Below are 13,377 nucleotides of genomic sequence, written 5' to 3'. Positions count from 1 at the left end.
CCTAACAGGATATTGCCACCTCCATGCTTTACTGTAGGAATGGTGTTATTTGGATGGTGAGCTGTATTGGATTTCTGCCAGACACATCATTTGGGGTTGTGGCAAAATCATTCAGTTTTAGTCTCATCTGACCATAACACCTTTGTTCCATGTGGCCTCAGAAGCTCAAGTGTGACTGAGTGTGGCTTTTTTTTTTTTTTTTTCCCTTTTCAACCCTACCAAAAAAGCCACATTTGTGAAGGATTGTGATATTGTTACCACATTCACTCAATGACAACTTTGTCATAAATTCTTGCAACTGCTTCAGAGTTGCTATAGGCCTCTTGGTAGCCTCTCTGACCAGTTTCCCCCTAGCTCTTTCATCCAGTTTGGAGCAACATCCTGGTCCAGGGGGAGTTTGTGTTGTACCAAATACCTTCCACTTCCTAATGATTTCACTGTGCTCCTAGGCATTGATAAAGCCTTTTTTTTTTTTATTTTTTTATTTATTTTTTTTTTTTATTTTTTTTTTTATTTTTTTGTATTCATCTCCTACCTTGTGTCTGTCCACAACTTTATCCTGGTGACCGTGCTTTGCCATCCATAGTTGATTGCTTCAGTTGCAGTACCAGGGACTGAAATACTCCAGGAAAGCCCTTTTCATGCTGAGCTAATCAAAATGACCACAGCTGATCACAGGTGAAAGTCAAATGGCTTTGTGTGCTATTGAGCAATTGATTAGCTATACTTGTACACTTAAGTCATTTTCAGGAGTGGATCTTTTTTTCAACTCTGTGATATTATTATTTATTTGTTTTTTTGACATGTTCGTGTTATATTTTTTCACTTGGATGTTATAAGTTGCACGGAGTAAATATTGCGGTATAAAACAAAAAATGTCTGTCTTAATTTCGGGCTGCAAAGCGACAATCTGATTATTTTAAAAGGGGGGGGGGGTGATACTTTTCTATACACTCTATATCTGCAGCATCTTTTAGTATCTTCTGTTTTGCCCAAATGCCAGGCATTCAGTGAGGAAAGTGGTGAAACTTGCCAGCCCCTTCCCTACTTTCGCACATACAGTACATCGCATTATATTCAGTTCATATTTTTAAAAATTCCAGTATACCTTTTTTACCTTGTTTTTTCATGCATTCTTCTGGATGGTCCACTAACATCACTGGTCCTTCCTCAGCAGCATGAGAGGTTCTTGAGTCTGGAAAAAATTGTGCTCTTGTAGTATTGAGTGAGGGCATTGCTGTCCAGGACTATTGTGAGCCCAGGCTAGCATTATGATCTCACCTAGAGGACACTTCCGACGGCCTGGACTCTCAGGAGACAGGTTAAATGTCAGAGGAAGTATTGCGGCCAGAATTGCTTTTTTAAATTGTACACCTGCTGAGTATCTCTTATTTCTAATTTATTTTTAAAAAGCGGAGTTGGGTTTAAATATGGCATATTTTTTTTTTATTTTTTTTTATTTTTTTACACAAGATGCACATGAACAATGCACACTTATATCCTATTAAAGTATAGAATTGGGGGCCATCTGTGTCCTATAGGGGAGATTTCCTTTCACTTCCTGTCCCATAGCAAAACAGTAAGGCGTGTTACACACAGGCTTCAGCTTGTATAAGAGCTGTGTGAACAGGAAAAGTTTTAAAAAAACATTTGTAGAGCTTTCAGTAAACTCTGAAGCCTTTTAAAGTACCATTTCAGCTCCAGATTGCAATTACTGAACACTGATCCTAATGGGAGTGTCGACTACCATTTTGAGCAAGCTGCTAGCAGGCTTCGGCATAACTTGAACCTTATTGAAAGCTGCTGAAGCCTGCTAGTCGCTTTTTTAGCGTGATAGTTGTCTTTGCCGTTAAGATCTGTTTATAATATTTCCAAACGGCAGCTGAAGGGCACTTTTAAAATCTTTGAAAAAGCTGCCTGAAGCAGGGCAAAAGCTTGAAGCCCAAATGAAACAGGCCTAAGTGAGGTAATCCTAGTGTATCTCCAGAACTAGTGTTCTTTTTGTAAGATATCCCCTCCTATTATTTTGGGGGCAGCCCAAAATGTGGGATTTTCTTTTAACGATAAACGGGACAAATAGGGAGGGGGGATCTCTCTAACGGGGGCACAGACAGCAACCTGACAGGTGTTCTAATCCTTTTCCACCCCATCTACAGCTATAAAAGGTTTTGCCTTTATACGTCTTTATGCGCATTGTAAACTTCAAGGAAAAAACATTCCAACCAATATTTCATAGCAAGAAGCCCACCAAGGTTACCTGTCTGTAGGTACTAGTTTAGAGGGCATCCATAAGTAAATACAGGTCATGTAGCTATTGGAAAATACTTTAGAAACCCAATCCAAGTGTAGCAAGATATGTCCAAGATAGCATGAGTGACGCTAGGTCTGTATTTGTACTTTTGTTGGTACAATATATAAGTTGGAAATTCTGGGGGCTATTTACGAAAGGTAAATCCACTTTGCACTACAAATGCACTTGGAAGTGCAGCTGCTGTAGATCTGAGGGGGACATGCAAGGGGGGAAGCATTTAACTTGCACATGATTGGATGATAAAATCAACAGCGCTTCCCCCTTATTTCAGATCTACAGAGACTGTACGCCCAAGTGCACTTGTAGTGCAAAGTAGATTTGCCTTTCGTAAATAACCCTCTCAGTCTTCCAACCTCATACTTTGCCCAACACATTCTTTTTATTCTTTTCAGTCGAAAAAGTGGTTTTGAAGCAGGAGTATTTGAAAAAAAAAAAAAAGTTGTAAAAATGTCATTTGTTATAACTGTTTGTTCAATGGAAAATACAGATAGTTGGTAACAATTTGCAGATTCACAGGTAAGATTAAAATCTTCCTTGGCTAGGTATTATAGGTGTCGGTATAATGTACATTGCACATAGCTGGTAGACTGTTCAGGCAGCACATTGGAACAAATTATACTGGAGAGTGTCCAGTGCAGGACAATGATGCCCATTCATAGACATTCAGTGACTTGGAACAAAGAGGGGTTTCATCAAGGCTCTTTATAGTATGGGAATACTCCTGTTTGGAAAGACACTGGCGTCAGTGTGTTTACAAATGAGAAAACACGAGGACAGCAATGTGGACATTTTTTGCTTTTTTCCTCCATATTTTGGGCCTCTCCAAGCCGGTTATAAATACTTTCCCTCCTCCTTAATAGAGAATAAAAGGGTTGATTTATAAAGCAAAGTGTACCCAAAGTGTGTTGGGTTAGTTGCTAGGAGAATGTGTGTGTGTGTGTGTGTGTGTGTGTGTGTATTTCTCTCCATGAAACGATCACGGATATCCCCGCGGACAAAGAGTCCGCAGGATCCGCGATCGCACTCACGGAGCTTGTGGCAGGCACGCACGTGCTCACAATGTCTGTCTTAACCACTTGAGACCCGCGCTATAGCCGAATGACGGCTACAGCGCGGATCTCATTTGCCGGGACTACGTCTATTGACGTCGTCCCGTGCACGAGCGGCCTGCGCGCCCCTTGAGGGGCGCGCGCTGCTCGCTCAGTGATCGGCAAGTCTGAGACTCGCCTGATCACCGATCCGTGCAATCAGTCCCGCTCATGGCCAGCGCTGCCAGTGCCCACCTGCCCCCTGCCAGTGCCCACCTGCCCCCTCATAACTATACATATTAAAAAATTAGTGCCACCCAGCAGTGCCCACAGTGCTACCCAGCAGTGCCCACAATCTGCCTCAACAAAGGTGCTGCACCCCAGTGCCACATATCCGTGCCCAGCAGTGTCGCCCAGCAGTGCCACCTATCAGTGCCCATCCGTGCCGCCTTATCTGTGCCTATTAGTGCCGCCTTAACTATGCTATCAGTGCCCACCAATGCAGCCCATCAGTGCCCACCAATGCAGCCCATCAGTGCCGACTCATCAGCGCACTTCAATGAAGGAGAAAAATGACCTGTTTGCAAAATTTTATAACAAACTATTAAACATGATTTTTTTTTTTATATTTTTTTTTTTTGCATCTTTTTTTGTTTAGCAAAAAATAAAACTCCCAGCTGTGATTAAATACCACCAAAAGAAAGCTCTATTTGTGGGAAAAAAATTATAAAAATTTCATTTGGGTACAGTGTTGTATGCCCGCGCAATTGTCATTCAAAGTCCATCAGCGCTGAAAGCTGAAAATTGGTCTGGGACTGAGGGGGGTTTAAGTGCCCAGTAAGCAAGTGGTTAAAGGGCAACGTACAGGTTAATATGCCTGTCCGTGCTATTCTGCCGACGTATATCGCCATGAGCCGGTCAGCATGTGGTTAAAAAACTGTTTTCATGTACTATCATTTTATTCAGTTAATACAGCAAAACTACAATTGTGGTTTAGCGTTTCTATCAAAAGGCAGTTTTTTATGTAATTCCTATCAGTAAGACTGTTTTACGGGTGAGATTTTTCCAAGTTCTAGTGATACCTCAATGTCATCCGTGAATCAGGTTGTTTAAATTGTGTATCCGCTAAGGAGATGTTTTGAAATCTTCAGACCCAAATTATTGCACCACTTTTCATATTTAGGCCTCATGTACACTGCTGCTGGTAAACGGACGTTTAGGAGCAGTTGGGCATTTTTTTCAGCTGCCCCTGAACTCTCCTCTATTATCTTATCAGTACTATGTACACAGGGTCGTTTCTAGGCAGTTTAGTTTAGAGGCCTTTTTTTGGAAAGCATAAAAATGAGTGCAGATGCTGAGTTTAGAGGCATTTCAAGTGCCAACCGCTTCTAAACGCGGTAACTCACGTTTAGCCACGTTTCATTTACAGGCCTTTTTTCATTTTTGCCTATTTTGAAGAAGAGAAAAATTTTTTTTCAAGTGCTTCTAAATGCAAAACTGTAAAACTGCAAAAGTTTTAAACGTGGGTCACTATCTGTCAAGTTAAACCGTTCAGGAGAGGTTGTAAAAATGTCCCGTGTACATTAACGCTTCGGCTTCTCAGGGGAGCTGTGCCTGTGGTATAGATTTTTTGATATCGTTCCCCCCCCCCCCCTTTGACAATAATGGCAAAAGTCCTAGAACTTTCGCTATTGCTTCCGGTTTCCATTATCTAGGGATTCTTCTAGTTCCTGTCATTGCTGTTGTTTGAGCTGTTTGGCAGCCATGCCATATCAAAGGTGTGCATGGCAGAGATTACCTCTTTTTAGGACCATATCACACCACAAACTGCAGGTTTGCATGCATTTGATGTCTGCTTTTATGTGAATTTACATGCATCTGCAGCACGTTTTCCTCTACGTGTTTGCCTTTTCAAGGTCACTTCCTTTTATGTGCACTGTGATGCCTTGCAGTACATTTGCAATGCAGAAAAATGCAGCTTGCTCTTTTTTTTTTCTTCCCTCAATGCACTGCACTGTAATAGTCCAAAATCCAGCTCATCCTATGAGCATAGTTCACACCGTCTATACCAGGGGAGCCCAACCTATTGAAGAGTGAGGGCCACTTAAGGGACTTGGTAACTGGTCGTGGGCCACAATGAGCTGAGGGTCCATGTCCACTTTGCTCTACTCTATGTGCCCCTCCCAATCAGCCCAGATGGAAGTGTGTGTGTGTGTGTGTGTGTGTGTGTGTGTGTGTGTGTGTGTGTGTGTGTGTGTGTGTTTGTTTTTGGATCGGATTGGAAGTAGGTGGGTGTAAACTGACACAAGTGCCACTCTATAGAGGTGAATGGAGGGTCTGATCGCGCGAAAGGGGCTTAAGGCCTCTGATGCTCTACAGTTTAGCCGCACTGCAGGTACAGCACAATGCACTTGTTGCTTTCATGCGGGTTAGCTGCACTTTGCCTTAGACACTTTCTGAAAGCACACCAAACCCACAGGCAATAACAGAAGTCTATGGCTCAGTGCAGGTAACCCGCAGGTGCACTGAGCTGCACCTGCGGATCAGTTTGAAAGCAGCACAGTGACAACTGCAGAACAGATATGCCCATATATACACTGATTTTAGTAATAAACTTACCTTTTAATAACAGTCTTCTATTCAGGTATTAAGTGCATTTGTTATCACTCCACATATGACAGGATCCGGCGCTATGCAGGACACATCGGCTCTACTCCGCAGCCACTTGTTTCCTCTTCCGCTGGCTTCATTCACAACACTCATGCTCTGGGATGGCGAGTTGGCAACCCATGATCTGGGCTTGCCAACCCACCATCCCAGAGCAAGAGGTCGCGGGCCACATCACAGGGTTCCGCGGGCCACTGGTTGGGCACCCTTGGTCTATACAGTGGGAATTCAGTCAAAAAAGCATCAAACTGCATCTGGTGTGAATGGGTCCTTAGGATCTAGGCAAACAATTTTGTTGTAGGTCGTGGGAGCACATGCATGGATTTGAAGAGCATAGTGAACAAAGTTTCTTAGTAATATTGCTTCTAAATTTGGGTGCAGTTTAAAGCTGGCCATACATACTGGTGAATGTGTATGCATGATCAGTCTGATGTCTCTTGTGTAGGAGGCATTGGGTGCAGAGGAAGATCACTGCATTGGGTGAGCAGTGATCTCTTTGCAACAGTTCAACACTTCAGACTTTTACATCTCCAAACAATAACGCTCGCTGTTAAAGCAGAACTTCACTCTCTCCATCAACCTATACAAGAAAAGTATAGCATATTTACAGTACTTTTTAGTTTTAAACCACTTTTTATTTTATTTTTTTCTTTCTCTTTTTAACATTTCTTCTAAAAAGTTGATCTAATACCACCAAAAGAGAGCTCTATTTGTGGGGGGGGAGGCATACATTTTATTTGGGTACAGCGTTGCATGACCACACAATTATCCGTTTAAAATAACCCAGTGCTGTATCGCAAAACATTACCTGGTCATGAAGGGGGTACATTTCCTGGAGGTGAAGGGGTTAATGTGTTTTTGGTTTGTGGCACTCAGATGCAGCGTAGTTCTACTTTAACTTTTTAGGTGCAAGTATGTATACTGAACTTATGAAATGCATCATTTGAGACTGTTCTATAGTAGCAGTTTTAAAGCGTGGACATTTTTTTGCTACAGTGTAAATTCTATGGATAGAAAAAATGGTACATAAAAAAAACTGCCCTTGAAGTCGCTTACAGCACTATAGGTATTGGCATGAGTGGTCACTATAATAGTGAACCCTCTGTCTCCACACAATTGTATACAAATGTTCACACTGTGATTTGATGCGGTGCAATTTGAGAAGTGTTTGGATGTTGGTGCACGGGTCGTTCCTTGTGGAAATTTTTTATCTGGTTCTAGGATTTAATGTAGCCTCAGACATGGTAACCAGTGGTTTGTCACTGTGGATTCTTAAGATTCTTATAGTTTTGCGTCCGGGGACTTTTTAATTCTCCCATGGGCCATCAAGACTTTATTCACACGCAGTATAATCATTCTATCTATACTGGTAATACAATTATACGTTAATGGGATTTTGCACAGCTGCAGCAAGTACGTCTTCCTACTATATCTATATATGAGATCGGAGGTCCTGAGGAAGCGGGTTTTCCCGTGAAACGCCGTAGACAGCGGTGGCTGTCTTCGGGTAAATATCTCCTAAACCGTATAGGTTTAGGAGATATTTCTTGGACCTACAGATAAGCCTAGATTAAGGCTTATCTGTAGGTCCAAGAAATATCTCCTAAACCTATACGGTTTAGGAGATATTTACCTGGAGACAGCCACCGCTGTCTGACGCATGCGCCGTAGACAGCGGCTCACTGGGCAGGCCGCAGATCGCAGCGATATGCCGCTCGTGTCGACTCCCGTGTGCATGCGCGGGAGGGACATCATCGCGGCTCCGGTGAATCACAGCGGTCAAAGTGGTTTGTAAGGGTAAACCAAAAAAAATTGGGCTAACGTTACTGGTGTGTGTGGTGTTTTTTTTTTCCCCCATTGAAGTGAAAGCTTAGTTACAATGTTGCAAGTTAAAACAACTTGGCAGACTGCCCTGATGTTTTCTTTTGACCGCTGAGTGAGCAGATAGTTTCTCCACTTGTTTTATATGAAAGAATCGGCAACCTCTGCAGAAGAGATCGTCAGAGGGGGTGAATCGAGATCACCATTTTTTAACGATTAATTGTGCCGCTCTACTCTGTAGTATTTTTTCCAACACAGTGGACCACAAATTATGGTAGTGCATTGTGTGCTGCAACCCTGGTGTGATGCTGTGTTGCCATTCAAAATGAATGGTACCCTAGCATACCAAGAAACGTAATGTGAATTCCCACAATTCAGTGGTGTGAATGGGCCCCAGGTACACCCTTTGCAGCTGGCAGGACATTTTGGCATTTGTGGATTCTTGTATAACCCTCTATGACCTAATTTCTAGATATCTAGGTGAATCTCCTTTTCTGACTACATTTATAAATGTAACTTGCAGAAACCTACTTTTCCCTTTCTGTGTGTTTTCTCTTAGGGAGGGAAGTCTTCTGTAGGAGAGGTCTAGATAATTGATACTTGCACAAAGCACAGCAAGCAATTTACTCTACCTGGTTACGAGCTGTTTAACGTATTGTTTTTTTAAGGTGCATCATTGGATGAGTAAATATAAAATTGGTAGAATATGCTGTCATAGAGATAATTAGACTGGCCAAGTGGAATCTTTCCTTTTTTTTTTTTTTTTTTTTTTAATAAGCAAAGCATATTTTGCAACCCATCATTTTGTACCTGCCCATACAAATGCTAAAGAAATATGAACTGTAACCTCGTTAAAATGCATCAGAACAAGTGACCTATTGACTGCATAATTACAAATTGTTAAAAATCCTTTTTTTTTTTTTTTTTTTTTTTTTCAGGTGAGACTCCCTGATGGGCCAGACACACTTTTTCCATCTTGGGACTTCTGCACGGTTAATCGTGGAAACTGACATCACCATGACAGGCTGCAAATTTTGGTGGAGACCATCGTTGTTCGTCATCCTTTTGTTTTCTTTGGCAACCGCAATAAACTCAGCAGAGACTAATACTCCTACTGCCAATACTTCAGAGGCACTGGATTCGTTACCTGTGGTCACATCAATAGTAGATCATTTAATTGTGAAAGAAGGGAACAGCGTGGTCATTCACTGCAATATTGAGGGACATCCTGATCCTCATTTCCAGTGGTACAACTCCCATGGACATCTACTTAAAGAGGAACACGGTAAGCTTGCCTAATAAGTGCATTCAAATAGCCCACTTCTGTCATCTTTCTCCTACTATCTCCATAGTCCATATATAAAGCAAACTAAAGGAAGCTGCAACTAATTAAGAACAACAATCCAGAGAGGCACACCTTTGAATTCCTCAATTAATGCTTCTAATATAGTAATTATTTAACAAACACTTAATTTTTTTATGTATGTGTGCACACCCTGCCTGTTTGATTCATGCTATGCTAAATTAAACTTGAACATGTCTCACTTTAGACAACAGATACATCCATGATCTGTATGTATATGTAAAGGTTCCCCAGATTTTAGTATTATGTGATGATATGATATGATGATACAGGAACAGATGAGACTGTGGCCTATAAACTAAAGCTGGCCATAGAACATTTTCGAAAATTTTAATTTTCGGAACATTTGTTCAATTTTCTAATGGTTAGTGGGGTGAAACTGATGTTCATTTTCAACTGTAGTTATGGGCAATTCCAGAGCAAGGTGAAATATTTTTCTCAAACTAAAGGTTTAAAAAAAATCATACATTTTGTGATGAAACCTGTTTTAGTATGTCTTGGATTACATTCAAATAGCAGGTCTGGATAAAATTTTAAGGGCTTTAAAACCAAATTAGTTGATTCAGTTGTGACAAGAAAGAATGTTCTAATAAATTATTTTTCTCCGTGCTTTTGAACAGAAATCAAACAGTTTGACTAGCTTTGGTCATGTGCTCACACTCGAAGGCCCCTTTCACACGGGCGTTCCCATGTCCATTTTTCATTCATCCGTTGACGGATGAAAAACACACATACATGTATCTCAATGAGATGGCAGACGTTGGAAGATCATCATCCGCTGACATCCGTCTCCGTTAAGCTAAGCTCTGTTTTTTTAAGATGGAAGAAGACCCTATTTTTCTGCTGTTAAAAAAACAAAACAAACGGAACGGACAAAAAATGGATTTTAGTGGACGATCTGCTTGCGTCCGTTTTTTCAACACTTCTTTTTTCTTTTCTTTTTTCCCTCATTAACCACTTCAATACAGGGCATACACCCTTCCTTCCCAGACCAATTTTTAGCTTTCAGCGCTCTCACGCTTTGAATTACTCAGTCATGCAACACTTTTTTTTTTTCATACAAATAGAGCTTTCTTTTGGTGATATTTAATCGCCACTGGGTTTTTTAATTTTTTGCGATAAGTGAAAAAAGAGAAAATTTTGGAAAATCCTTTTTTATTTTTTTTATTTTTTTTCGTTTTTATGATAACATTTTGCAAATAAGTCATTTTTGGTCATAAATTTGGGTTATTTTTAACCAAAGGGATGTAGCAGTATAAATTTTGGCCCAAATTAGTGGATGTTATTTAGCTCTGAAATGTCAGGAAAGTACAAATACCCTCCAAATGACCCCTTTTTTTGAAAAGTAGACAGTTAAAGGTATTTGGTAAGAGGCATGGTGAGTTTTTTTTGAAGTTGTAATTTTATTTTTATTTTTTTTTCACAAAATTGTCATAACAAGTTATTTCTCACACAGCATATGCATACTTCCAATTACACCCCAAAATACATTCTGCTACTCCTCCCGAGTATGGCGATACCACATGTGTGGGACTTTTACACAGCATGGCCACATATAGAGGTCCAACATTCAGGGAGCACCATCAGAGGTTCTAGGAGAATAAATTACACCTCTAATTTCCTAACAAACTATTACAAATTGGTGAAGGCCCTGGAGCACCAGGACAGTGGAATTACCCACCAAATGACCCCATTTTGGAAAGCAAACACCCCAACGTCTATTCTATGAGGCCTAATGAGTCTTTTGAAAAGTTTAATTTTTTTTTTTTTTTCCAAAAGTCTTTGGAAAACGTGGAAATAAATTAGACACCCCAAAAAACATTCTGCTACTCATCCTGAATATGGCGATACCACATGTGTGTGTGCGATTTTTACACAGCCTGGCTACATACAAAGGCCCAATATGCAGGGTGCACCGTCAGGCGTTCTAGGAGCATAAATTACACCTCTAATTTTCTAACGACCTATCACAATTTTGAAGGCCCTGGAGCATCGGGACAATGGAATTGCCCACAAAATTACCCCATTTTGGAAAACAAACACCCCAAAGTATATTCTATGAAGCATTATGAGTCTTTTGAATAGTTACTTTTTTTTTACACAAGTCTTCAGAAAACGTGGAAAGAAAATTACATTTTTTTTTTTTTTTTGTTTTTTTTTTTTTTTACACAATGTTGTCAATTTATAAGATATTTCTAACACATAGCATGTATACAGCAAAAATTACACCCCAAAACACATTCTGCTACTCCTGAGTATGGCAATACCACATGTGTGAGACTTTACACAGCCTGGCCATATACAGAGGCCTTACATTGAAGTAGTGCCTTCAGGCATTCTAGGAGCATAAATTATACATCTCATTTCATTCGTACCTATCACACTTTTGAAGGTCTGAAGACAAGGGAATTACCCACAAAATGACCCCATTTTGGAAAGCAAACACCCCCAACGTGTATTCTATGAGGCATGGGCTGCAAATAGGTACTCGGGTACTCCGATGGCCTGGTGACAGGTACTCGGGTACTCCGATGGCCTGGTGACAGGTACTCGGGTACTCCGATGGCCTGGTGACAGGTGCTCAGATGGACTGACAGGTATTCGGGTAGTCAGATGAACTGTGACAGGTACTCAGATGGGCTGTGACAGGTACTCGGGTACTCAGATGGGCTGGTGAGAGGTACTCGGGGACTCCGATGGCCGAGGGACACAGCTCATCCACCATCTGGGCCCGCAGGAGTGGCGAGATATCGAGGACGTCATATGAGGCCCACCCAGGATGGGAGATCCCATCTGTGGATGTCCTTTGACTATGGCCCGGTATTGAAGTGGTTAAACAGACCGTGTATAGCTGGTTGCTAAAGAGGGGACCAGGAAGCTGGCCGCCGTGTCCTTAACAATGATGAGTCAGCTGTCAGTGGGGTTCCCTGCTGATGGCTGAATGTAAAAAAAAAAAAAAATTTGCTGGCATAGAGATGGTGTGGGTTCCCCCCCAGATCCATAAAAGGCCCTTCAGGTCTAGTATGGCTCTGCCCCCCCACCCCAAAGCACCTTGCCCCCATGTTGATGGGGACAAGGGCCTCTTTTTGACAACCCTGGACGGTGGTTGTTGGAGTCTGCGGGTGGGGGGCTTATCGGAATCTGAAAGCTCCCTTTAACAAGGGGGAGCCAACCCTATGATCCATCTATCAAGTTTGGAGTATGCCATCCAAATTTACTATTCACCACCTGCATCATATGATTATAAGCCTGTTTACATATTATTCTGGTAAGCGGATTGAGAGCACAGGTGTGTGTCGTGTGCTTCATATATGCACATTGGATCTTGGTGGAGGATTTCCGTCACCTTTTTATGGACAATCACATTAAAGTCTTTTGATTTTGTTCACTTTCGTTTTTTATGGACTATCATGTTTAAAATTTTTGTTTAGCGCTGCACTATTGGGCTAATAATTGTAGTAACTTTGGAGTACTGGGAGTACATTTTTCCCTCCATTATGTGTTTGTTTTTTTGTTTTGTTTTTTAATTCTGGAAGTATTATCACTTTGGCATTTTTGGATTCAATTGGTTCTTGATTTTTCATTATCATATTTTTCTCCTTGCATTTAATATATTATATATATATATATATATATATATATATATATATATATATATATATATATATATATATATATTATAATAATTTTATCTTTCATTAGTCCAGTATTTATCTGCAACTATACTGTGCTCCGCTGTATGTGTGTTCTGTGCACTTCTATATTTGATACTTGCCGGCGCCATCCGTATTGGCATTCATCCAAATTGAGTATTTACTACTTGTGTTTTAATTTTTTGTCTTTCCTTTTGCCACGCTGGGCTTTGTGGTCTGCTGGGAGGGTTGTTCTCCATGCTGCTGACACCGCCCATGACCATCCTATTGGTCTAACAAAGCCAGTCTGACAGCTCTTATATCCCCATCCCTTTCCTGAAAAAGAAGGTGGGGCCTCAAAAAAAACTCTTTGTACATGCACTGGTGGCTGTGACAGGTAGAGTGAGGGCTAGAGACGCGCTGTCCGTTTCCATCGTGGTGGGTTGTTCTGCCTATGCATCTGCAGGCGATCATTGGTCCACCCTGACTGCTGTTTCCTGCTGTTCTTCATGCATCTTCCACCCTGGCCATTGGAGCTGCCATACACATTCTTAT

At 41.2% G+C, this 13,377-nt stretch overlaps 1 protein-coding gene across 3 annotated transcripts in view; it reads left to right on the top strand.

The window, feature by feature from the left end:
• MFAP3L (microfibril associated protein 3 like) overlaps positions 1–13,377 on the top strand; it is a 72,459-nt gene that overhangs the window by 43,286 nt on the left and 15,796 nt on the right. For all 3 annotated transcript variants that reach the window (XR_013272331.1, XM_077477203.1, XM_077477204.1), the window contains exon 2: positions 8,766–9,112. Coding sequence is in view for 2 of the 3 variants with exons in the window: in XM_077477203.1 (XP_077333329.1) it covers positions 8,779–9,112 (334 nt within the window). In the remaining variant the exon portion in view is untranslated. The remainder of the gene's footprint in view (positions 1–8,765; positions 9,113–13,377) is intronic.

The sequence above is a fragment of the Lithobates pipiens genome, unplaced genomic scaffold (genome assembly GCF_037356315.1).
Source record: "Lithobates pipiens isolate NorthernLeopardFrog02 unplaced genomic scaffold, aLitPip1_a1.2 Scaffold_13, whole genome shotgun sequence".
Classification (NCBI taxonomy): Eukaryota; Metazoa; Chordata; class Amphibia; order Anura; family Ranidae; genus Lithobates; species Lithobates pipiens.
This window is presented reverse-complemented; position numbering and strand designations above follow the sequence as displayed.